This window comes from Idiotropiscis lumnitzeri, chromosome 12 (assembly GCF_059441095.1).
Source record: "Idiotropiscis lumnitzeri isolate Australia: NSW breed Sydney's pygmy pipehorse chromosome 12, RoL_Ilum_1.0, whole genome shotgun sequence".
NCBI lineage: Eukaryota > Metazoa > Chordata > Actinopteri > Syngnathiformes > Syngnathidae > Idiotropiscis > Idiotropiscis lumnitzeri.
Genome location: NC_142402.1, coordinates 10638285 through 10661953, shown reverse-complemented (window position 1 = coordinate 10661953; position 23669 = coordinate 10638285). Strand labels below are relative to the sequence as shown.

General features: G+C 39.7%; 1 protein-coding gene across 7 annotated transcripts in view; it reads left to right on the top strand.

Moving 5' to 3' along the window:
- LOC148325875 (RNA-binding Raly-like protein) overlaps positions 1–23669 on the top strand; it is a 46942-nt gene that overhangs the window by 2419 nt on the left and 20854 nt on the right. For 5 of the 7 annotated variants that reach the window (XM_088311817.1, XM_088311814.1, XM_088311815.1 and 2 more), the window contains exons 2-3: positions 7101–7178; positions 18114–18391. In XM_088311817.1, the coding sequence (XP_088167943.1) occupies positions 18136–18391 (256 nt within the window). In that variant the 5' untranslated portion in view covers positions 7101–7178; positions 18114–18135. The remainder of the gene's footprint in view (positions 1–7100; positions 7179–18113; positions 18392–23669) is intronic. The other 2 variants (XM_088311813.1, XM_088311816.1) reach the window with 2 other exon arrangements.

Here is a 23669-nt window from a genome sequence, read left to right as displayed (position 1 = left end):
GACCGCGAGGTCGTTTTTCAACAAAATTTGTGTGGACGAAACAAATTGTAAATAGGGGTGTCCGTAAATTGAGACACTACTGAAATAAGTGATACATATGTGCTATACAATTTCTTTGTATCACTTTCACATTGTTTTTTTTTTCTTAGTCGCTTTTTTTCTTTTCTTTTTTTCTTTTTTTTTGTAAAATTATCACTATAAGGGTCAAAAAAGTGCTTTTGTAATCTCTGGCAGCCCTCTTCGTGCAAATGCATGTCAGCGGGGACACCTTACAACTATGGAAATTACATAAGAAAGAAAAGAAACATTCCGAGCAATAACCTCATATCAATCGGCCAAAAAACAATTAATCGCCAAGCCTTATGAATAATCAATAGATTACTTTGCTGGTTGTGCGATCAAGAAAATAAGGTTGTAAAACCTGTTGCATAGAAGGACAATGCGAACATCGCAGCACGCATACAAAGCATCACAGCGCTTGCACAAAGTGTCTGTGCAGTATCCACAAATTGGACATTTGCAGTGTAAATGTGTGCCGTGGAAAAACAAAACATTACCTGCCAATGGAGGCAGGCACAGCTGTGCGCCTCCTGCGTGCACAGGCGCACACCTCATTGTGTGGCGTTGTGCTCTGGCTAACTGACAAGCACGGTCACACATCACACACTTGGCAACTTGAAAACGGCCTTAATGAGTTGGTGGCAGTGGGGGGGGGGGGAGGTGCTTCGTGTGGCATCAAGTCCAAATACTGGGCTTGTTCATTATGCAAACCTCGCTTGTAGATTTGATTAATTGCTTGACATTGACCGTGCAGCTGAAATGCAAAACACGTGTTGGGCAACCTTTAGCCTGAAGGCTATAAACTGTGTACATCAATTTACACTAAACCAGTGTTTCCCTACCTCGATTAAGCGAAGGTCACATCGTGTGTTTTACATTAGAAAGAACTCATTTCGCATCACCAAACAACAGTATACTGAAATAATAATAATGTCATCTCAATTTGCTCTCACATTTTTATATTTATTTAATCTGGGGCTGTTTAGTTGAACATAAAGCTATTATTCTATTTCATTAATGGCAACAGGTGGACACACGTTAATTGAACTTGCTGCCGTCGAGTAGAAGAGCAGGTCATTATTATGCGTGGCACTTTTCAGTGGTGACTTGCGAAGACCACCAAAGCACTTGAATCTCAAATAATATTCGTAGGGTGCATACAGGGTTGAGGTTGTGCGGTGTAATTAAAAGAGTTTCTTTATTAAAGATGATCACAGAAGGCATTTTCATAATTGCCGAGACGGATTACAACTACGGGTGCGGGAAAATACTTCAAGCTGCAAAAACAGACGTTTCAAGCAGGCAACAGTCCCCGTTTGACGAGCAACTCCAGTATGTGGCATTGCAGAGTTCCGTAATAAGTGCATCATTTTAATGGCTCATTTTAATTTGAAGATTTTGTCACGCCAGTATTTGAGACATCCATTTGAGTCAAACTGCAAATGTTTTTATTCCATTCCTTTAACCTACCCTTTGGTTACACAAGAAGTCTGCTGTATTTACTCCACAGAAGAAGCGATTCCACCTTTGCATGACTCCCGACTTGACATTTAAAGCTATACCACAGTTAAATCTTATTCCGCTTTCATGCCTACCAACAGTGGTAAAAACATTCACCTGGTATAATCTTTTGTGTCACAATTCCACTTTCATACAAACAGGCATAAGTTTATCAAGTTTATGCAAGAGAGAAAAAAATGTGTAATTAAGTGACATGGCAGCTTGTGTAATACCAAACTGATGATTAGACATTGCACAGATCTGATATTTTGCATTTATGCAAAATTGGTGATCGGTTGTAATAATTTGCTGAGCCGTCAATGACATCACTGATCAGATTTGCAAAATAAGACATCGCAGCAAATCTCAATCTCCTTCACTCAAGGGATGTTCATCATTAATAATCCAAGATTTCTTATATTATTATGTCTTTTGGGTGTCGCTAGTTTTCGCATCCATGGCAGCAGAAGTAACCACACACAGCAGATGACACCGGGGTTCAGTAAAGGTGTTTAAACTTTTCTCAATCTCGTCCCTCAATTGTCTTCGAAAGACATGATATTTGACATCTTTCCCCTACGCAGGCACTTTTGCATGCTGGACATCAGGTCAGGCTAGCTGGGCATGAAATGTGCCGCAAAGCAAACAATGCTTATCTCTGGCCAGGGATGAGGCGCTGCAATAGCCAGCTTTAGGTACACATGCTCTGAATCACTATGAGCCACAAGCAGGGAATGAAGTTAAGGCAGGCAGACAGACATCTTTAGAGCTGGACTTGAGCCTGTTTTCTGGCCCAGTGGAGACCAACACTTGCAGAATAAAAGAAGCCTTAAGCAACATACCTTTTTCCTTTTAGCCCATTGAATAGGTATGATTTTCTTAGGAATCGGATCATTTTTCTTTTTTTGTTTGCAATCTGCTCTGTGTACTGTACAGTTTCGTGAACATGTAAAAAAAAAAAAAATGATGTGAGACATGGGATGTCAGGAGTGAGGCAGCTCGTGGCATGCTTAGTCAGAAGAACTCTTTTGGTCTCTAGAAGATGGAGGTGGTTTGAGGGAGAAAATTGAAAAGTGTTAGTTCCTAGAAGAGGGAGGTAGTGAGATGGAGGATGTCATTTCAGTCATTGAGTGCGCAATCGAGCTATTACACCACACCTGGTTGCTGGTTTTAACGCTTCTAGGGACAGGTGACCTCACATTCTTGCAGTCACTATTGTTGTTTACGTGATCTGGCTCCCAGATCTTTGGTGTCAGAAGTTGGACAGGTTGTGAAACACGCATTCACCACGTCAAAGTCCTGCTCTTTGGTGGCGGTCCAGTCTTGAGGCGCCCGGTTGATTGGCCCCTTGAGACAGGTGGTACCTGTGAAATTGAAGAACTTGGAGGTTGGAAATAAGGCTACGTCAGTGTTTCCCTACCAGGGGTCTGCGTGCCCCTTAGGCCCCGTACACCCGCGTGTGAACAATGACACATTGGGAGTCCAGCAACCGGAAAGGAATGATTACTTCAGATAGAAGAAGAAGCTCAGAGAACATGTCAACATTTACAAGCGGACCACTGGCGTCGCGTTCCATTATGAATGTGCCAATGCCCACTGTTCCCTATTAGAGCAACTCTGGTTTTTTTCGCCACGCTAAAATGTATCTTTCAACACGGCTCCCGGCCGTCTTTTCACAAACAACAGGCTCAGTGTGCGAGCGCCGTCTGTCGCGAGCCAGTGCCATTAGCCCTGCGGCGTCTCCATCTCAACGCCGGCATCTTTTCATTCCCCCTCGCCCCCCTCCTTTTTTTTTTTTTTTTTAAGAGGAGATGCCGTTTGATTTCAGCACCATGGGCAGCCGCCAGGACTTTATTACGCCCATTCTCGCCTCAGCGTCTGGAGCGTCTTTACTCACTAACCCTTGCCCTCGCCGCCGCGACGCACCGCTTGAGTCTGATGCTATTTCAAGCTCTGTGACCCCCATTCAGAGGGCTCAAAAAGAGGTTTCATCCCCAGATAAGAAACAAAATGAGAATTCATGTGGGCACAATGGCTTCCTGTGTTCCTTTTAGAATTACTTTTTCTTAATCTGACACAGGGAAAACGATTTAGGTGTGTGGCTGTGTGTTACTCCACAATAAGCAATGCGATGCAATGAGAGGACACACACAATGCAAGCGTGAAACTTACCTGTGCTAAAAATAACCATAATCAATCTTCCCTCAAAATTTCTATGCGTCAGAGGATTCACAAAACTCAGTGAGCATCCATTGGAGCAACAGGAAAATGGCCGCCACATCAATATCGTACCTGCCCAAAACGTGAGATCATCACAAGTTGCATGATGTGTAATAAAAGAGAGCATATCATTGGAGCGAGATTTGGCACATGAATAAAATCAGCCCTAGATAGTAACTTTTATTTGAACACAGAGGTCATTCAAAGCATAATTAATTAAGTCTCAATATAATCTGAAACGCGCGAAAGAACCTCAATTAGGAACGGAGCGGTCTGCCTGCAGCGTTACGTCAATGCTGAGTGTGCGTGTATGTGCGTCAACTTATGCTTCAAACTAAGTACAAATTGTGAGGGAATGGTGTGGTGTCCTATTTGGAGATTAAACTGGGGTGGAAATGAAGCTATCAGTGTCGAAATGTAATGTGTGTGGGTGGTGCGCGCCGTCACCGTATGCGCTGAGAGGGTAAGAGCAGTGCGCAATTCCTCACACGTTTAGTTTCGACGGAACATTGACTAGAATCATTTATTTATTTGTTTTTGTAAAGCATAAGAAGTGAACTCCGCAGAACGCCTCTTCGTTCAGTGCACCTCCTTGTTAAACGGCAGAAATATTCAAATGCATCACTTGTGTCGTAGCAGAAAACTGATGCGAGAAGCTAACGTTAGAAGACGTATTTACTCATTGCTCCTTCTTGTCAAACAGATGCACTCAAACCTGGTCACAGGAGAAAACTTGCGAGAAGAAAACTAGTCTGAGATGTAAACTAGCGCAAGAAGCTAACGTTGCAGTTTACATCTTCACTCCAAGCTCCTTTTTGTCAGACAGCACAAAAGAAATGTACTCAAATCACCACACCAGTCATAGTAGATCCAGAGTCCTTTGTTAATAAAACATTGGACTGGTATTTTTTTATTCTCAAAAAGTCGGTCAATACTGGCTGTGACTGAAAGTCTTATCACTTGAACTCCAATGGGAACGCAAAACAGAATCGCAAAATGTACCATATTTATATAGGCATCAGCATGTTCTTTATTGTCATTTCCTTGGCAGAGGTCTGTGATTATTATTATAGATAATTACTCTTATTTGCTTTTTTACACACATACGGACATTACTGCATTTGGAGTTGGCGCTCCTTCTTTGAAGAGGCATTTTTTTTTTTTTTTGCATTTTTCCTCGTCAGAGTTAAGAAAATTCTTATTTCCTGGTTTTCTTGTAATTCAATTTCAGAGAACCTCTTAAAAATATTTTGACGCAAGTCTTTCTTGTGGTTGTACTTTCATGAAAGAAGACTCCATCTTCACAAAATGGCTTCAGGGAACATTAGGCAGCAGCCTCCTATGCCGTCAATTTTGATTCAGAAATTACATCATTTAAATAAATGGAATTTTTTCTTTACAAAGGATAGAGACAGAGGGATTATTCCTATTCGACATCTTCATGTGAAAAAAGTGGGGCGGGAGACCGGCATGCGAATCTGCGGTGGTGGGATACTAACATATGCCATGACTTCCTCCTATTTCCTGGCACGGAGCAATTTCTCCACATTTGCTGCCAAATATAGCGCCCCCCCCCCGCACCACGTTTAACAAAGTGGGTCACTAGAACAGCAAATATTTAGCTTGTAGCCAAACATGCTAACACTCCTGGCAGAAAAACTCCAACGCAAAAGAGATGATTTGGGATGTGAGCAGTGGTGGGCGGTCAAGGCCTTCAAGGCCTTCTCTGCTGGCCTAACATAATTAAGAAAAAAAATTATCATATTCTTCACATTAATGTCATAATATATCCTAGTGTTGTATTTTTAAGTGAGAGTTTTTGTCCAATCAGAATTCAGCTAGCTCGTGTTACCAGGCAGGTTTCACAATACCAGAAGCACACACTATTCGACCGAGGCCTTCAGATACAATCGTGTGGGCATCTGTACTGACAAAGTTGATAGACAGTTGCGATAGCCGATCAGATCGCGACTTGGTTACAGTGATCCTTCTCGACGGCCTTACACTTACGGTGATGAACGTGTTCTGTGATTGGATACACACTCTGGAGGGGGCAGTGCTATGTCAAATCAACACTCCCAAAAGTCAAAACTCGCAACCGTTCGGAAATCTCAAATATATTCTTGTTTTTTTTTTTTAAACCACAATGCCAAAGGAGGGAAAAGTGTGGATTTAATTGCAAGGCCATTTTCAAGACGGACCTTTCGAGAGAAGCTTGGTCGCCCAACACTCACTCAGTACTGTGCAAGTGTTTTTTCTGTATATTATTTCTCCAACCGTTGTGTCATAAATTATGCTATTATGAGGGTGATTTATTCAAGTCGGACTTAGTAGGACTTCACTGAAGGCCTACGTGTGAAATACACGGCCCGCCACTAGATGTGAGTGACCTTTTTGGGTGACACGTGAAATGCTGGTGAGGGAGAATGTGATGATAAGTGTGATTCTCAGCTCATTATCTCATTTTAGGAATACTTGGCCATTGAAAAAGGGAACTACAGTGACATTTTCTCTGCTAGATTAGAAGCTAATATGGCAATTTTCACTCAGTGCGCCTTTTTGACTGAATGTTTTAGTTCACCATACATTTAAACGATAGGCCATTAGGCACTGTAAGTACATTCTTGATAAGAAATGACTGAATTATTAATTCACTGGTGCCTTGAGATATGAGTTTAATTTGATGCGAGATCACACTCATGACACAAGACACAATAAGAAATAAAATTAATAAAAAATTAATAAAATAAAATTTTTGTTAGTGTAGGCACTTTGAATTGGATCTCAGTCCAGCCGTTTGTGCATCCATCTACTGATTTTATTTTGGTAAATGTAGACTTCCTGTTCTACGATCAGCTTGATTACACTCAGTCGGAACTGATGATCAAACTTTTTGAGAACAAATCAAGTTGTTTCATCTTTGAATGGTGTGGTGTGATATATATATGTATATATACATGTTTTTTTTCCCAGCTGAAATGAATGCCGCACCAGTCTGAACCTCACAGATGAGATTGGCGATATGTAATGAAAGACAAAAAAATTCCCTGATAATCATCAAGGCTATGATGAGAAGGTGCGAGATAGCGAGCAGCGGTGCACAGATAATGCTCCCTCCATAGGTCCTGCTGCTTTTATCTCCCGGCTGTCGTTAGCCGGGGCGAGGCTATAGGTTGCTTCCAATCAGATCACGGCAGTCGTGACTCATTTTTAAGCGGCGGGTGCCCCCCACGTGCCGCCACGCCTCGCAGCACCGGCATAAATTCAGCAGGAAAGTGAGAGATGAGCTTGATTGAAATTGTGATGTATTCTCTTTACAGGAGGTCGGCGCGGTCACAGGCCCACCCACAACGCGGCCAAACAGCAGCTCGCCGTTCCAAAAAGGCAGTTCATTAAAGGTATGAGTAATATGTAAATTACAGAGGCTGATGGAGGGAACATAAAAAAGGAGAGAGCAATAATTTATAAGCTAATATCCACCTACCTCGCTTGATGTACGCCTTCGTTCTTCATCTTTGCTAGTCGGTCTAAGCTCGTTGAAGGAGCTTGGCGTTGCAATTGTTTCGCCTTTTACCCTTGCCCATTATTCCCATTCTTTCTTCTATTCTACTACTTTTGATCACAAATGACAGCACGTGGCAGAGAGTTAGATAGTGGCAAATGTCAGAAGTGCATGTAGACAATGCTCTTTCTTGTCAAACATTATGAACAGGTGGCTTAAAATGAACCTTGACACTCACTGAAAATTTCAATCAAAGCCATTTGCTTCCATAAAGTTGCGCACGACTGGATCCAACACAAGCAGCGCAAACAGATAGACTTAAACGTACCATACCGCTTAATGAAGATCCTCTTCCAAACCCTTTGTTTGCAAAATGTTGGTTGATAAAAGTGAATGAGAGTCCTACGAAGCCAAAAAAACTGCAAGTAAAACCCTACCAAAATAAAAGCAGTCAAAGAAGAGTTGAAACCATATCCAAATAAAAACATTAGCAACAGAAATGGATGAGTGAAATGTACCACGCCAATCACAGAAGATCCGAATCCAAGTCCTACTCTCAAAAAGTAGGTTCATTTCTGCACTAACCACAAAACAGGAAAGTGAAAAACTACCAAAATGGAACCAGGAGCAGTACAAAAAACTGATCCAAAATCAAAACACTGCTCATAAAAAAATCCAAACTGAAGTCCTTTGGTCACAAAAAATCGGTTCATACAAACCGTAGCTGAGAGTCCTAATGTATGTCGAAACATGCCAAAATCAAAACAATAGTAGCACGAACAGTTGGTCTTAAATGATGTGATAAAAATTGTTCGCAAAAACTTGTCTGATTTTGGCTTTGGCTCTTACTTTTAATGACTCTGTTTTGCACATTAGTGTTCAACAGTCCTGTCAGCGTTTACATGGTAACGGAGCGACAGTATTGGCTTATTATATTCTCACAATAACCGGCAGCGTTGTTGTCCCTGCTGCATTAGCCGCTGTTTACTGTGCAAAGGGGGAGATTACAATCCGCCGGGAGCAACACAGGCCGGCGAGGGCGTCTATTCATTAAGCCCTTAATTGCTAATTGAGTGTCGAAATGTTTCCACCATGCATTAGCCGAGTCATTTGCCATTTTAGCAAAGGAAAGGGAAACAAATGGATAATGGAAAGACGGTCTTATTAGAAAGGCACTGGTTTTGTTTTTAGCATAATGTGTTGTATATTTAAACCCACTGTGTGTGAAAAGTCAGGAAATGTGCCATTTCCATTTGAAGCTCCCTGTAGAGGCCACTCCATTTTAGGGTAATTCTTCTTACAGGTTTTATTTTTGTATATATATATATATATATATATATATATATATATATATATATATTCATCCAACCATCCTCTGGAGCCTTTTTCACTAAACAATATGTTATGTCCTTTTCATAGCTCCTTAAATATCAAATTGCTCCTTCAGATTTGATTTAAAACAAAAGAACAGCACCTTGCACCGGTTTCATTAAGCAACATAAAATTCGGTCGGCATTTTTATCAAGACTAGACCAACAAACACATCCCAAGAACCCATGCCTGAAATGAAGGGGCCATCTTGGGGGCATTCTGGCTATTTGCGGAGATCCTTCAAAGCTTTTGTTATGAAAAGAAGCCACTTTCGGTTAGCAACAATGTTCCCTCTAATTTCTCCATGCGTTGGAGTGGTTGGCATGTCTCCTGTAGCGTTCGTCAGTATTGGGGGTGGCTGTATGTGTGTCATATAGTAGAACAAACTGAGTGTTCACCCTTGGTCGCACTCCTGAGACTGTAAGGGAAGTGGGAATGGTGTGGTGTCCGGTTTGTGGAACACACTGGGGTGGAAATGAAGGAATGAGTGTAGAAATAAAATGTGTGTGCGTGGTGCGCCCCAGCCCTGTGCGCTGAGAGCAGTGTGCAATTGCTCAGCGTGCAGCTTTGAGGGAATATTGATTGGCAACATGAAATGTAAAAGCAGTGCCTACCATGAGTAGACGCACAAAAAAAGTCATAGAATCCAGATGTGAAAAGACACAGGAAGTCTGCCATTTTGGTCGGAAGTGACCAATTCAGAGTGATTTTGGTGAAAAAGTATGCTTTATAGCATTCCTCTGAATTTTGGAAAATCTAGTCCCCAGAGCCAGTTTTGCTTAGCATCATGAAAAGTAATATTAATGTCAAAAGTCCTTGAAAAGACAGGATGGCTGTCATTTTGGTCTGAAATGGCCATTTTGAGGGTATATTGCCAATTTCGAAGGGTCATTTAGATGGAATTGAGCAGGAAGCCAGGAAGTCTTTTTTTTTTCCCTCTCTCCGTACCGACATCACCAAAATAAGCCCCGATTGGTAGCAGGTATCCTAGGCAGATGGCCAAAGTTTTTTCTTCCTCATTAGCCTTCTAATGAGGCCGCGGCGACAAAAATGGATGATAATTTCATTTAAAGAAAAAGGGCACTAAAGTATACAAATTCTACCAGTTGACACAATATTAGGTGGACATTTCAATCACAACAGGACACGTGAAAAAGTCTCAAGGGCTCATGCGTGGTATTGAAAAGGAAGCAACCATTTTGGTCGAATTCCAAAACTCTGACAAGGTAGTTCACATAAACTTCCGTACGTATCATAGACAAACGGGCGACGCTTAACCACGATCAAAATTGGACTATTTCCAGTGTTTTCCATTAAAAAGGGAGTGGAAAATTATCTCCCATGAGATCAGTTAGGCCAGTTGGCAAGACCCTTGGGTGGACATGACAATCATAACAGGATGTGTAAAGGAAGTGTAAGAACCCAAGCCTGAAATTGGACAGAAAGTCCGCCAATTCGGTTTGATGTGGCCATTCGGAGCAAATATTTTTGATGGGTTCTTGCTAAGGAATTTGGCTGAATGAGCCTCAATTGGAATCAGATATTTTAGACAGATGGTAACGCTAAAGTTGCTCCGTTTTTTTCCCCCCCGAGGCCATCAAATGTGAGTGAAGAATATCAAAGTTTGATGATCATTTACAGTATTCATGGCTGCTTTTAGCTTTAATTCAGGCGGCAGGTTCCCAACCCCTGCTTTGATCCATTATGCTCAATGATTACATTTCATTTAGCGCTAATGTAGCTTAACTCCCTAATCCATTGTTTAATTTTGACTTAATGCGTGTTGATCAGTTTCACTCCCTTGCCTTTGCGCGTAAGGTCATGAATTATAGTATACGCAGGGACGAAGGACCAGTGCTTTTAATCACTATCATCCGCTTTCATGTAATTTGCCGCAGCGTTTTTTTTTTAATACCTCCTAGCATTTTATGACACGTCAGTGCATAAAAGAAGAGTGAGCGGACTTGCGCCGTGCCGTAGCTTTTAAATTAAGACAGTAAAAAAAATGTAATTAGATTTGAGTCCACACTTAGTCCCTAATGCGTTTGGCTGTCATTCAAAGCAATTAAAAAAAAAAAAAAAAAAAAAGATGATTATAGCCCCGTATCCGCCGACTCTGCTGCTTTATTTCTTTACACTCGCCTGTCACTGTGGTTTGATGATAGCACAAGTGACATGTTTAATGTGTCACAGCAGACAGCTCATAAAGACGTCTGCAAATTAAACACAACCTTATTTCACACTAATGATGACAACGCAGGTGAGACTCTTTGCTTTGACGCGTCATTAAACATGCCATATGCAGCAAGATGACCCTAAAATAACACCTTTGCGGTCGTATTAAGGAGAGAATCGTCTCTGTCCTTTCCACATCAGATGCCCTTTGTTAGTGGTCTTAAAAAGGTGGTCTATTTAACCTCATACAAGAAGTTACAAAAGTACATTTATAATTCTGCATGATTTTTTTTTTATGAATGTAAAAAAAAAAACTGGATATTCCTTACTGTTTTTTTTAAAAAACATTTTTGTACCATTTTTTTATTTTATAATAAACTATAACTTTCCCCCCCTCATGAATTGGTCTATTTATGCTTTTTTAAATTAATTTTTTATATTTATTTTGATTACCGGTACATTTTCTAAATTTCAATTTTATTACCATTGAATGGCTTGTTTTGACTCATAAAATACATTTTCCCTGTAGAATTAAGATTTATATTTCAACTATATTTTCTTCTTTTCTATATTCTTTTCCTGTCTTTTTTGCACTTTTTTGGGAAATTCGGCATCATAAAAGAGCATATTTTTTCTTGTTAAATTTTATTCTTGTCATATTTTGACTCATTAGTATTATTTTGTAAAATTAATCCACATAATTTGATCTTAACTTTGTACAATAATGATTGATTAATACCTGTAATTCACTTTTTTATTTACAGTTTAATTGATAATATTAATCTTATTTTGTATGTTTAACTTTAATTATTGTCATATTTTGACATAATATAATTTAAAATATTAAAAAATACAATTTTGACATCTTCCTGTAATTGAGCTTTTTGGTTTATTTTTTTTAAATAGATTATTTCTATTTTATTGTCATAATATTATTAGTTTGATATTGTATTCGTGTCATGTTTTGAAGAAGTGGTTATCGTCTTACCAGGGGCCATGGTGGGCACAAAAGAAGGAGCAGATCAATTAAGTGAATTGCAGAATGAAATCATAACGCACAAATAGTTGACATTTTTACTTTTTATTTAATTACTGTATGTTGCTGCGCTTGTGTAAGCACACAGTCAATGATTTTTGAAGTGTAATATAAAGTGTCTTATTAAACAAAACAAAAAATATTTTTGCTATTCGTGTGAGAGGCCAAAACAGATTTGTGCAATTTCCATTGATGATTTGAGATATGAGGGTTTTGAGTTAGAAAGGTGGTCACGGAACGGATTAAACTCATTACTCAAGGCAAACGTGGCTGCATAACTTTCCTCCTCTGCCGCCTTTGCCGGCTGGGTTGTTTTCCGCCACAGTTTGAAAGCAGTTACTGTACGCTGCATACTTTTTCTTCTTTTTTTCTCAAATAGGCTTTGAGGATCCTGGAGACTCATGAATATGGCAAAAGGATTTGCTTTTGATGTTTTTCCCCATTTTCTTTCAATGAGCTTGAAGAAGTACAAACTACTTTGCTGCCAACTAGAGTGGTGGACAAATGAGAGCGGGTCTAAATGCACAGACTCTTCATTAGGTAACATCTATAGGCACATAGAGATGTTTAAAAAGAAGAACTGTCTTTGATTGTCATTTAACAAGGTTTACTACTATGCTTGCAAGCATGAAATAGAATTTTACGAGCCCCTTAGGGGACATGGAAGAGAAAAAAAAAAAATTACGTTCCCTCGCAAAATTCTTTTTTTTTTTTTTACACATGAATTTTTTTGTCATAGAATGACATGTTTTGTAAAATTGGCCTTTTTATTGTTTACATACTACTGTATATTTCCACTCCTAAAAGTTCTGGATCATGTACTTCATTATTATAAAATTTGCATTTTATTCTTTTGTCCGTAAAAATTCATAAATAAACCACTTTACATTAAAAGCTGCAGAGCGTGGGGAAAAAATTGCGGCTTATTGTCCGGAAAATACTTTACAACTTTATCTTGTAAATTTACCACTTTTTAAATCTTATTTGAACTTATTAGATTTTTTTCCCCTCTATAATCACTAGTTTCACTGTATGTTATGTTAAAGAAATCACTTGAAACTTTTTTTCTAATCGATAATATATTCATAATATATAAGTAGTCATATTTTGACTTGTCGCATATTCCTTAAATTGAGTGCATCACTTCAAAGTGAGAATCATTATCCTGTTTTGAATTTCTTGTGTTGGAGCTCATCAAATAGTGTACCTAATGAGGTGGCTGGTGAGTCTAGCTTGCATTAATATATTTTTAAGATAGTGAAAAACAGCTGACAAAACGTTTGATGGGTTGAAAGACTCATTAGACGTCTCCTAAATGTCTCAAGAGCCCACCCGGCGTAAACACACGGGACAGAGATCATATCTTTGAATCCTTGCCGCTGGGCATGTGGGGAAACTGAGCAGAAGTTAAAAAGGAAAAATTCTCATGTTAAAAAGAGACAACATTCCTGACCCAGACAGTGAGCTTTATGTTTGTCGGGTGATTCTTATTTGGAATCCACTTTAATTTGAAGCCAAAGTAGCACGTAGGCCAATATTTCAGAGGAAGCATAGCCTGTTAGAACAGATGGAATTTGCAATGAATAAAGCAGCACTTGTAGGATGATTAAAGAGAAAATAACACTCAACTCTGCCTCGGGCTTTTTATGCTGCTCCTGCTGCTCTTGGTGGTGGTGGAGAGCAGGCAGAGGATGGAGATAGAATGTTTTGGTTGGGGGTGAGAACATTGCAAAACTGCAGGGAAATAAATGTGAGTGTGAACACAGCCACAGGAAGGACAGATACGTCAACAGGAAGTGTACGTGGAAGAAAATATGGAGTTTTCCCCCCGCACTATGCGCGCCTCTTGCAAGATTTTCTTTGAAATCTTCCAGTGTGTCTGGGATTTATTGAGGAAAGACTGTGGATAGAGGGATTTGTGGATGGATGGCAAGATGATTTATAAAACTAATTACTAGCTGTAGCTAGTAAGGATTAATGAAATGATGGGTGGATGAATGAAAAGATGTGACGGTAGTATGTATGCACTTTATGTGTAGTTGGATGGATTTGGATGGATGGTTGTAAAAAAAGGATAGAATGATGTTAGGTGGATGGATGGAAGGCAAGAGGTTAGTTGGATGGAGGGATGTACTGATGGCTAGTTGAAAAAAAGGATAGAAGAAACGGATGGACATATTTTAAGATGATGGAACGATGGGTCGTAGTTGTTTGAAAGTAGTTGAATCAGGGGAAGAATAAATGAATACAGGGTGGATGGAAGAATAGAACATGGATAGTTAAGGTCAGGTGTGGGCAAACTATGGCCTGGGGGCCACATGCGGCCGGTTAAACGTTTTAATCCGGCCCGCCGAACATGAAAAAAATTAAATGAATAAACCTTCTTAATGTTTTATTTTCTAAATACTGTGGTGTGTCAAAGACGTAGATTTTGTTGTAATGCTTTTGTTCACTTTCATTTAAAATTAAATGTATTTTTTTTCTCCTATGAGGCGAGGTTACCAAAACGCTCCATCCATCTGCGCCTGTTCTGGCCCCTCTGTCAAATTTTAGAACACATTGTGGCCCGCCAGTCAAAAGGTTTGCCCACTCCTGGTTAAGATGTATACAGGGATGGATAGATGGACTGGATGTAATGTTGGATGGATGGAAGGACAGACAGATGAATCATTGGATGGATGATGGAAAGTAGTTTGAGGAAGAATAGATGATATATAGTTGGATAGATGGACAACTGGATAGTTAGTTAGATGAATAGAAGGTTGCAGAATGCATATATGAATGATGGAAGGGATAGATGGATGATGGATGAATGAAAAGATAAATGGATGGGCAGATTGGATGGAAGGATGTGTTGATGGTTCATTGATTGATGGATTGAAGGTGGATGGCTGCTAGGAGGAACAGATGGATGTATCGCTGGATAGAGAATATATTGCATTGACGGATGGATGGATGATGTTTCCGCTTGTTCACTAGCCCATGATGCATTGCTCTCCAATCATTGCTGATGTCAATAGTGCCTTCAGATTGTTCTTGTGATCTGAACTTGCCAAGTTTGTTCTTTTATCCATCCATCCATTATCAAAGCCACTTCTCCTCACAAGGATCGCGGGAGCACTGGAGCCTATCCCGGCTATCTTCGGGCAGTAGGCAGGGTACACCCTGCACTGGTTCTCAGACAATGTTTATTCTTTGAAAAAAATAAATAAATTATACGGGAGTACCAAACCCAGATATGTTCAATAAGAATTTTTTTATACAAAAGCTTTACTAATTCTAATTAGCAAAAATACAACAATAGTTGAGCGAACATGTGCATTTTTTCACACTTTCTTCTTTTCAGCCGCTAATTAACGAGCAGAGGCCTCTGTAACCCCTTTGTGCTCAGCATGGGCTGCAATTCAGCGGCTCCCGGCTTTGTCCAATTAAGTCTGCTTAAATGTGCTCATGCTTGCATAATCAACCGTCTAATGACCTCGGCGCTTGCAACTACGGGCTTTTGTCGGACTTCCTGCTCTCGCTAACTTTTAGGTTAATCAACTCCACAAAGCTGTAGTTTTCCTCCAAATGTGTGTGAGTTTTTAATGTAAGACTGTGTGGTATCCTGGAGGGAAATCTACTGTAGAGAATATTGCCAGGTTGAAAGAGAATCTGTACATTCAGCATACTCCACTGGGAAATATGTTCTTCTTATCTATAGGTATTACATCCTTCCATCCTTTTACCTTTCTAATGTTTCAATCCACAGTCTGGTCGGGGTTTGTTGGGCTAAATAAATCATTGGCAGGTTGAGCTGACTTGCACTTCTTTTGGAAAGCACAGAGAGAAAACTTTGCACGTCCACCTTGGCCGTCCTTTGTGTTGCTGCTGTCAATGTATACATTGTTGCTAACAAGAGGTTAGACTTCACTCACTTTGGGTCACTTAGATTTACAACTTGCTTACTTAAAGTGCTGAATGGATAGTTGGATGGACAAATGGGTTGATGGATTGTAGTCCAATACTGGAGGTTGGATTTCTGTTGGTTTATGGATGACAATACAATACAACTTTATTTATATAGATGGATGGATGGATGGATGGATGGATGGATGGGTGGATGGATGGATGGATGGGTGGGTGGGTGGATGGATGGATGGATGGATGGATGGATGGGTGGATGGATGGATGGATGATGGATCGGATGATGGATCGATGGATGGATCGATGGATGGAAGGTAAATGTTGGATGGATGGCAAGAAAGATATATAGTTGGATGATGGATCAGAATTGGATAACATGGAAGTTTAGGATGGATTGTTTAAAGAATAAGTGGAGGCTCACTTGAAGTTGGATGGATGAAAAAAGAGAGATCAAGTTCAGTTGAATAGATGGATGATGATGGATGAATTAACTGACTGGTGGAAGGTTCTAGCTCCCCACACCCCTAAACAGTTTTAGAGGTATAGATAATGGATGGATGAAGTTCGAAGGATTCATGGAAGGGTAAAGTGGATGGATGGGTCGTTCAAATGTGAGATGAATGGATGAATGAGTATATAGAAAGATGGATGAATGAATAAAATTATGGATGAAAGGAAGGATAGATGAGTCAATGAATGGAATGATCGTTGGATGGAGCATGAATGGATGGATTGATGAAAGGAAGGATAAGTGGGTGATTAAATGGAAGGATGAATGGAATAATGGAAGAATAAATAATGGATGACTGTAAGGATAGGTTGATGGAGTAATGGAATAATGGTGTTGTGTTCAAAAGAAGGATAATTGGATGGTTTGATTCATAGATGTTCAAAGATGATAGATGGATGAGTATTGAATTAGTATGCGATGAGTCTACTAGTTTGTATTGATGGTTGTTTACGTGTGTTGAATGATGTCTATTGTCATCAATGTCCTTTGTTTCCAATTACAACAACGGTGTTCACGCTCATACGCTATTCATCATGAATATTAATGATCCTAGAATGTGGCTATAAACTCTGTAAGACCCCCAAAACTTGTTCCTTCTTGTTACAATCATACCGGCTGATCCCACTGGCGGCATGCGGCATGATGGGAACAAACACGTCTTGCTGCAGGGAGGCTGTAAACACGCCATGAAGCACTGTTAACACGGAGAAAGCATTACCTGCCGTAGGGCTCACTCGGTGCCGGTGATTTGTCTGACTGACGTGCACCCCCAGGAAAACTTGCTCAAGTGTCCCTGTACATCTTTTTATTTTATTTTTTTTTTATTTTTTACCAAGGCAGTTCACACCTCATGCTGGAAACGTAACTATATATGGGGTGACAACATCAAGTGTGAAAATGTGCTATTTCCAAACGTAAGGCCTCGTGCTTAGAAATGTGTGTAAATCTGTTTTCATGAAACATGAATACAGACTACTCCTGCTTTTCGCAAATTCCTGTTGATTGCTTTTTTTTTTTTTTTTTTTTAACCTATCCTGCATTATTTGCTAACAAAGTCACCTATGCTCGGTTTTGTTCTCTTTGAGAAAATCCCCTCGCAGCCATATGAGGAGATGGTGCCAAAGTACTGTCAGACATTATAGTGATTTGCCACATTCTGCTACGTCTACAGAAAATTAAAGAGGTTTTTTTTTTTCATTTAAATTTGTATTTTTTTAAAAACAGGTAGTAATCATCGTAGTCTATAGATGCCATCACTCACACACAGCCATTTATGACGTTATTCATTTGTACTCTGTTGTTAACTAAAACAGCAGGACATTCTGAAGCATGCAAGTTCTCCCATATTAATTAACATGTAAAGACTTTACCTTTGCCGTATTAAAGACGATTATGTGGCACTTAATTCTGGTTGATGTCATGATTTACTGATTTATGTTTATGCCATACTTGTCGAATTTTGAAAAGCTGGTATAGTTAACGCTTAAAGGACTGTCAAGAAAAGTGTTTAGCAAGTTAACACCTCTAATTGAAGTACCAGGTAGATAAAATGTCTTTTGTTGTTCATTTGCCTTTATTGTAGCGTAAACCAGACCTACAGTGTAAAACCATTTATGTATAAAAATCCGATTTTGTTGTTTGAAATACAGACGAATTGATTGCTTTTGTTTCTTTAAATGCATGGGAAGAGGACCTCCAAAAAAATAATTACATATTAAATCGCAATCACAATATTGAGGAAAAAAAAATCACAATTACATTATTTATCAAAATCATTCAGCACTAATTTGCACGCATTCACAGCAATAACAGCATCCATTGTGTTTACCCAGCAGGCACTGCGGCAGGTCTAGGATGACCGGCAAGAGCCAGACCAGCAACATAACCAACAAGAATGACCCGCGCTCGCTCAACTCTCGCGTCTTCATCGGCAACCTCAACACGGCGGTGGTGAGCAAGGCCGACATCGAGGCCATCTTCGCCAAGTACGGCAAAATCGTGGGATGCTCCGTGCACAAGGGCTATGCCTTCGTCCAGTATGCCAGTGAGAGGAACGCCCGATCCGCCGTGGCGGGCGAGAACAACAGGGTCATTGCGGGACAGTCGTTAGGTAACGTTGATCTCGTGTTGCATTATTCATGAAAAGTACCCCTCAAATCAAAAGTCATTCACTGCCACTGACGGCTGAAGAAGTCCATGAAGATCCATTTGAACTGGGCTGGCAGTGAATTAATTGATCTGCCCCATTTGGATTAGATGAAAATAAAATATTACTCAAACATAATCCTCTTTACATGCTGAAATTGTATTCTTGTTACTACTTAAAGAAATATTCTTAAAACATGGATGACTCAAAGACCTCCATTAATGCTTTCCTAAACATTGAAAATCATGACATGCAGGCCAGTGCTGTTGCACTCCAGTCCTGCGGGTGGCAGTAATGTGCATTATAAAGTGAGTGTCAACTGAAAACAATCCCTTAATCTGCACTTTTATGCAGACTGTCTCTAATGCAGAATGCAGACCTTTAACCGACTGCTCATTCGTCCACTTTGTCCCCAATTCAAGCAGACTGTAACAGTTAAACGTAAACATAACTCCCTCTGCATCTGCATATTTACCATGATCTGTACCAAAACGAAATCCCTGGCCAAGGAACATTTTTTTTTTCACATCGTTATTGCATAATCTGGTTTAATAGATAACGAGCAAACGTACCATTGCTCAAATGGCGATCAAAACACAAATTTCTCCCCTCAAGCATCGGTGCTTGGTTAAAATCAAGAAACTCAGCTCATCCTAATACAACAAGGTTTAAATCAAGGCAGATGTGGTGCCAGTCTGATATGTGCTTTTTTTCTGTGAAGTATTTAGAGTCATCCCTCGCTTGATCGCTGTTCACTTTTTGCTGCTTCACTGCATTGCAGATTTTCTTTATAGGTACTCCTTCTCCACTGATACACTCTCTTTTTCTTCTTGTCCTCAAACTGTTTACCTGCTTGAAAAATCATCAGACACATTTGCAATAGGAATGCATATCTGTCATCCATCTTCTTCCTTTTCTTCATCCTCTTCTTCCTCTATTTCAACACAAGAAGCAACTTTTACGTGTTTCTGATACAGCGCCCCCATTGGTGTAATAACGCTATTGCTGCTAAAAATGACCCTACGGCTGTTGTTGTGCCTCTTGTTCTCATCCCTTCCCAGAATCAAGTGGTTGAGCAACGGCAGGTAATTTGCCTGCTCAATGTGTGATGTGAAATATTAATAAAAATCTTGACTTGACAGCCATTTTAGTGCAAATAATAATTTTGATGATGTCGGAGGTTTTTGGAGCCAGGACCGCCGCTGCTTAATTTTAGGTTTCCTCCACGCGAAGGAAGAGAAACTGATGACCATTTATTTCCGAAACACGAAATTCTGGACAGTTAGCATCTGCCTTTTTCAGGATTTGTACTCTTCTTAAATTTTTTGGGACATTTTCTTTGTTGCCGGTCTTGATGTGACCTTGAACTTCTCGCTAATCGTAATGAAACACAGAACCAAAGATGAAAGCGGTAGTCAGGGCGGGACAGTCCACGTCAGTGCGTCCTGTGGATCCCCCACTTAAATCCTCTCGATATTACTTATTGATTTGTTCTCCGACTCGTCCATAGTCCTCACCCGCGCTCTTGTTGAATATAAATGGACTTCGCGCCGCGGTGAGTGCTGTTCGCTTAATTGGACTGAGGTGGAGTGTGTGCGTGTTGTGTCTGTCATGGTCATTAGGGACCGATCACATCGACAACTGCGGTGAAAACATCCTTTCCATTCAAACCGTAAATCCTTGAACTAAAGGCGATGTTGAAGTGAAGTGTGAAATCAAGTTAACCACTCAAAGTTGAATTTTGGGACGTTAATCCTCCTTATACTTTACACGTGTATGTCTGTTTGTGTGACGAGTTGTTGAATGTGTGTCATATTTAAGTGACATATTTGTTTGATTTCATCTGGTACGTTGTTTTGATTAAATTTTTTTTATACAAACTGTGACTTTAGGTTGTGTGTAAAATAGTGACATCCATATCAATTCATGTAAATTCATTAGCATAATTTTTTAAAATGTATATACTTACAGAAATTGCATCTTAAAGCCTTTTGTTCCTGATGGTGAAATGGCCACAAGAGAGAGTACCGATACCTTGAAATCAGCCTGATACCTGGTACTTGTACACGCCCATCACTTGGACAAATATTGTAGGACATATAATATGAAAAAATGAAAAGATGAATTCATGGAGTAAATGAGGATTATGCCGTGTAAAATAGTCACGATGGTTCAGCTGGAGGTGAATATTTGTAAATTATTTTTGTCATCAAAAGCTAATTTTGGTTTTACAATTTGCGATGTGACAAAAGCTACTACAAATACTAGAGATACACGTTTCTTTTTACAAATGTATTTGCCGCTTTTTGATCAGAAACCAGTGTTTTTGTAACGACTGCATGAACGTTTGATGATTAGTGCACGTCACGTCAAGTCTCGTCACGCTATTACGCACCTTTTAGTGCGACCCCAGGCCGAGCTAGACTTACACAAAATAGTCTGGAAATGCAAATCGAAGCCAATTGACGCGACAACTATGGATGTTGCGCACATTAGCATATCGGCCATGGACGCTTGAAAAATGTGCTGAAGCAGAAACTTGAAATGGTCGCTTTTCTTCCCATGTGTGGCCACTCAAAGATGAGATGCAAAAAAGTTAGAATGTGGCAGTGAAATATGTCAAATATTTTTATTTGAAAAATGAATAATCATACTTGGTGGAAAGCAGCATGGTAGATGAGTGTTTTGCATATATGCCTCACAGTTTGATATTTGGGTTTGAATCTCGACTGTGTCCTTTCTGTGCTTGTTTTTTTTTTTTTGTTTTTTTTTTTGAATACTTCGGCATTCCAAAGATATGCTTATTAGGCCAATTGAAAAGTAAAGAACGGAGGAGGCCGTATGTTCCATTTCCAGTTTTGTTCTATGGTTATCATGTTTTTCCTCTTTGCCATCACCCCAAAAAAACACAAAAAGCCCAAGAGAAAGCAGAACACTTGTGGAGTTGATCCTTGATGACTGTCCAATCATGGTTTAGTGCAACTTGTTGAGTCATATTTTATCCAACAGCTGAACTTTATTTGAGGTTGATCAATGGCACCTAAAATAGTGTCAGGTACGTGCTGACTTCTTTTTACCATGAGTTTGAATGTGACTGGTTAATTTGGAACGTCAATCCGATACCGTTACAAGAGGGTGTGCATACTTGTGCAACCACATCACGTGGTGTTTATTTTGACTTCCCCTCTTGAAACGATGACTTTCTTTAGTTCAATTGAGTTGCCCCGCTTATAAATCCCATTAAAGTGAGGGGGAATGTTTTGCCGTGCTTTATCTTGGTCCTGTTTAAAGCTGACATTTCACAGCCGGCTTTTTTGTGTCCACTGTACTTAAGTTGTCCAAAAGTGGTGCTGCTACTGCTGGACTGGTGCCATCGCACTGCTGAGGTGCCCTTGAACACTCACTTGTGCAAAAATTGAATTTTCCTCTCAGAAGAGCTGGCGGCTGCTTCTTTTTCTTCTTCTCTCCAAGGTTAGGAGCTGTGTGCTGTTAAAGCAACTGAGCATATGATTTTTTAATTAACCTTTTAGGCTCCACTGTCACACAATTACTCACCCCACTGTGTCTTTTTTGCCCCTTCTGTATGATCATTATTAACTTGTCGCGGTAAAGTAATATAAGAACATAATAAAAGAGTCAAATATGCAGCGGTCTGTCAAGAGTGAAATGAAGAACGGATGGAGCACTAACTAACGGAAACTGTGGAATTCACAATGGCATTTTTTTTCTACATTGACCAAAAAGGTCTAAAAGAAAAGTTTAAAAACCCAAATTATGAAATGTCCCAGGGTTTTAAAATGTAGCTATCTTAATTAATTCAACCCTATGTAAAGCACACAAGCAATTATTGAAGGTCACATTTTTAACTGGCACATAAATGTACAAATAAGTTACTTGTGTATAAAATAACTACAATACATTTAAAATGCATTTCTCACATACTTAGTCACATTTTAACCATCACATAAATGTAAAAATAAGTTAGTAGTATATAAAATAAGTGTAATACAGTTAAAATGCATGCGTGGCATCCTTATTCCCTTCCTTCCTGTCTTCCATACATACTTTTTTATCCAGCCATCCCTTCTTTCATCTTTTTCCTTCATTCCACCCATCCTTCTTTCAGAGACTTCCTTACTACCTTCTCCTTCACTTTCTCCCTTCCATCATTCCATCACTTAATTTCTTCTGTCCACCATTCCTTCTGACCCCTTCCTAACTTCCTTTTCTCTTCCCTACATGACTTCTTTCCATCTTTTAGTACCATAACCCTTTGCTTTAATCCTTCCTTCCGTCCTTCCTTCTTTACTTTTGTCCTTCATTACTGTCCTTCCTTAATCCTCTATTGTTTCCCCCCCCGCCCTGATTTCCTCTCACTTTCCTACCTCCCTTCCTTTCATTGTATAATCATTTCCCCCTCCTTCCCTTAATTCCTTCATACTTAACTTTCACCCCTCACTGTTTTTCCTTCCTTCTTTTCTACCGTCATTCTTTTTTTTCCCACCCTTTCTTCCATATTATGACCCTTTTTTTATGCCTTCCCTCATTTCACCTTTATACTTTGCTTGTTTCCCCTGAAAAAAACCTCTCTCTATATTGACAACTTTTTTTATGATTAAAGTGGGTGGAATAAATTTAACAATCAATCAATCGTTCTTTTTTTAATCTCCTTTTCCTCCCTTCCACCTTTTACTACCTTTTTCGCCTTCCATTTTACGGCTTCCTTCCCTTCTTCCTACTTTACTTCCACTGTTCGTACATTCATCCCTTTCACACATCCTTTTTGCCTTTCTTCCTTCCTTCCGATCTTATTTCTTGCCTCCCTCCATTCCTCCTCTTTTCTCTTCTTTTCTTCCCACTTCATTTCTTCCTCCCGCCCTCTTTGCTCCCTTTCTTTCTTTCCATCTATTTTACTTCTAATGCTCTTCCTTCTTCTTTTCTCCCTTCTTTCCGTCCTCCTTCATACCATCTTTTTCCTATCCTCCTTTTGTCATGCTTTCATTCTTTAAATTCTTCATTCTTTCCCTACCATATCATCGTTCATTCCTTCTATCCATCCTTCCTCCTGCCTTCCTCCATCCCTTCTTTCCTGTCAACTGTCTTTCCTTTCCTCCTTTCTAATCACACCCTTCCTTCAAAGGATAAGTTTAAAAAAAAAAAGAAAGAAAAAAAAAGTCAGCCTTCTTCCGTTGCACCCATATACAGAATAGACTAGTTTTAAGAATTCATGGAAGTGAGAGGG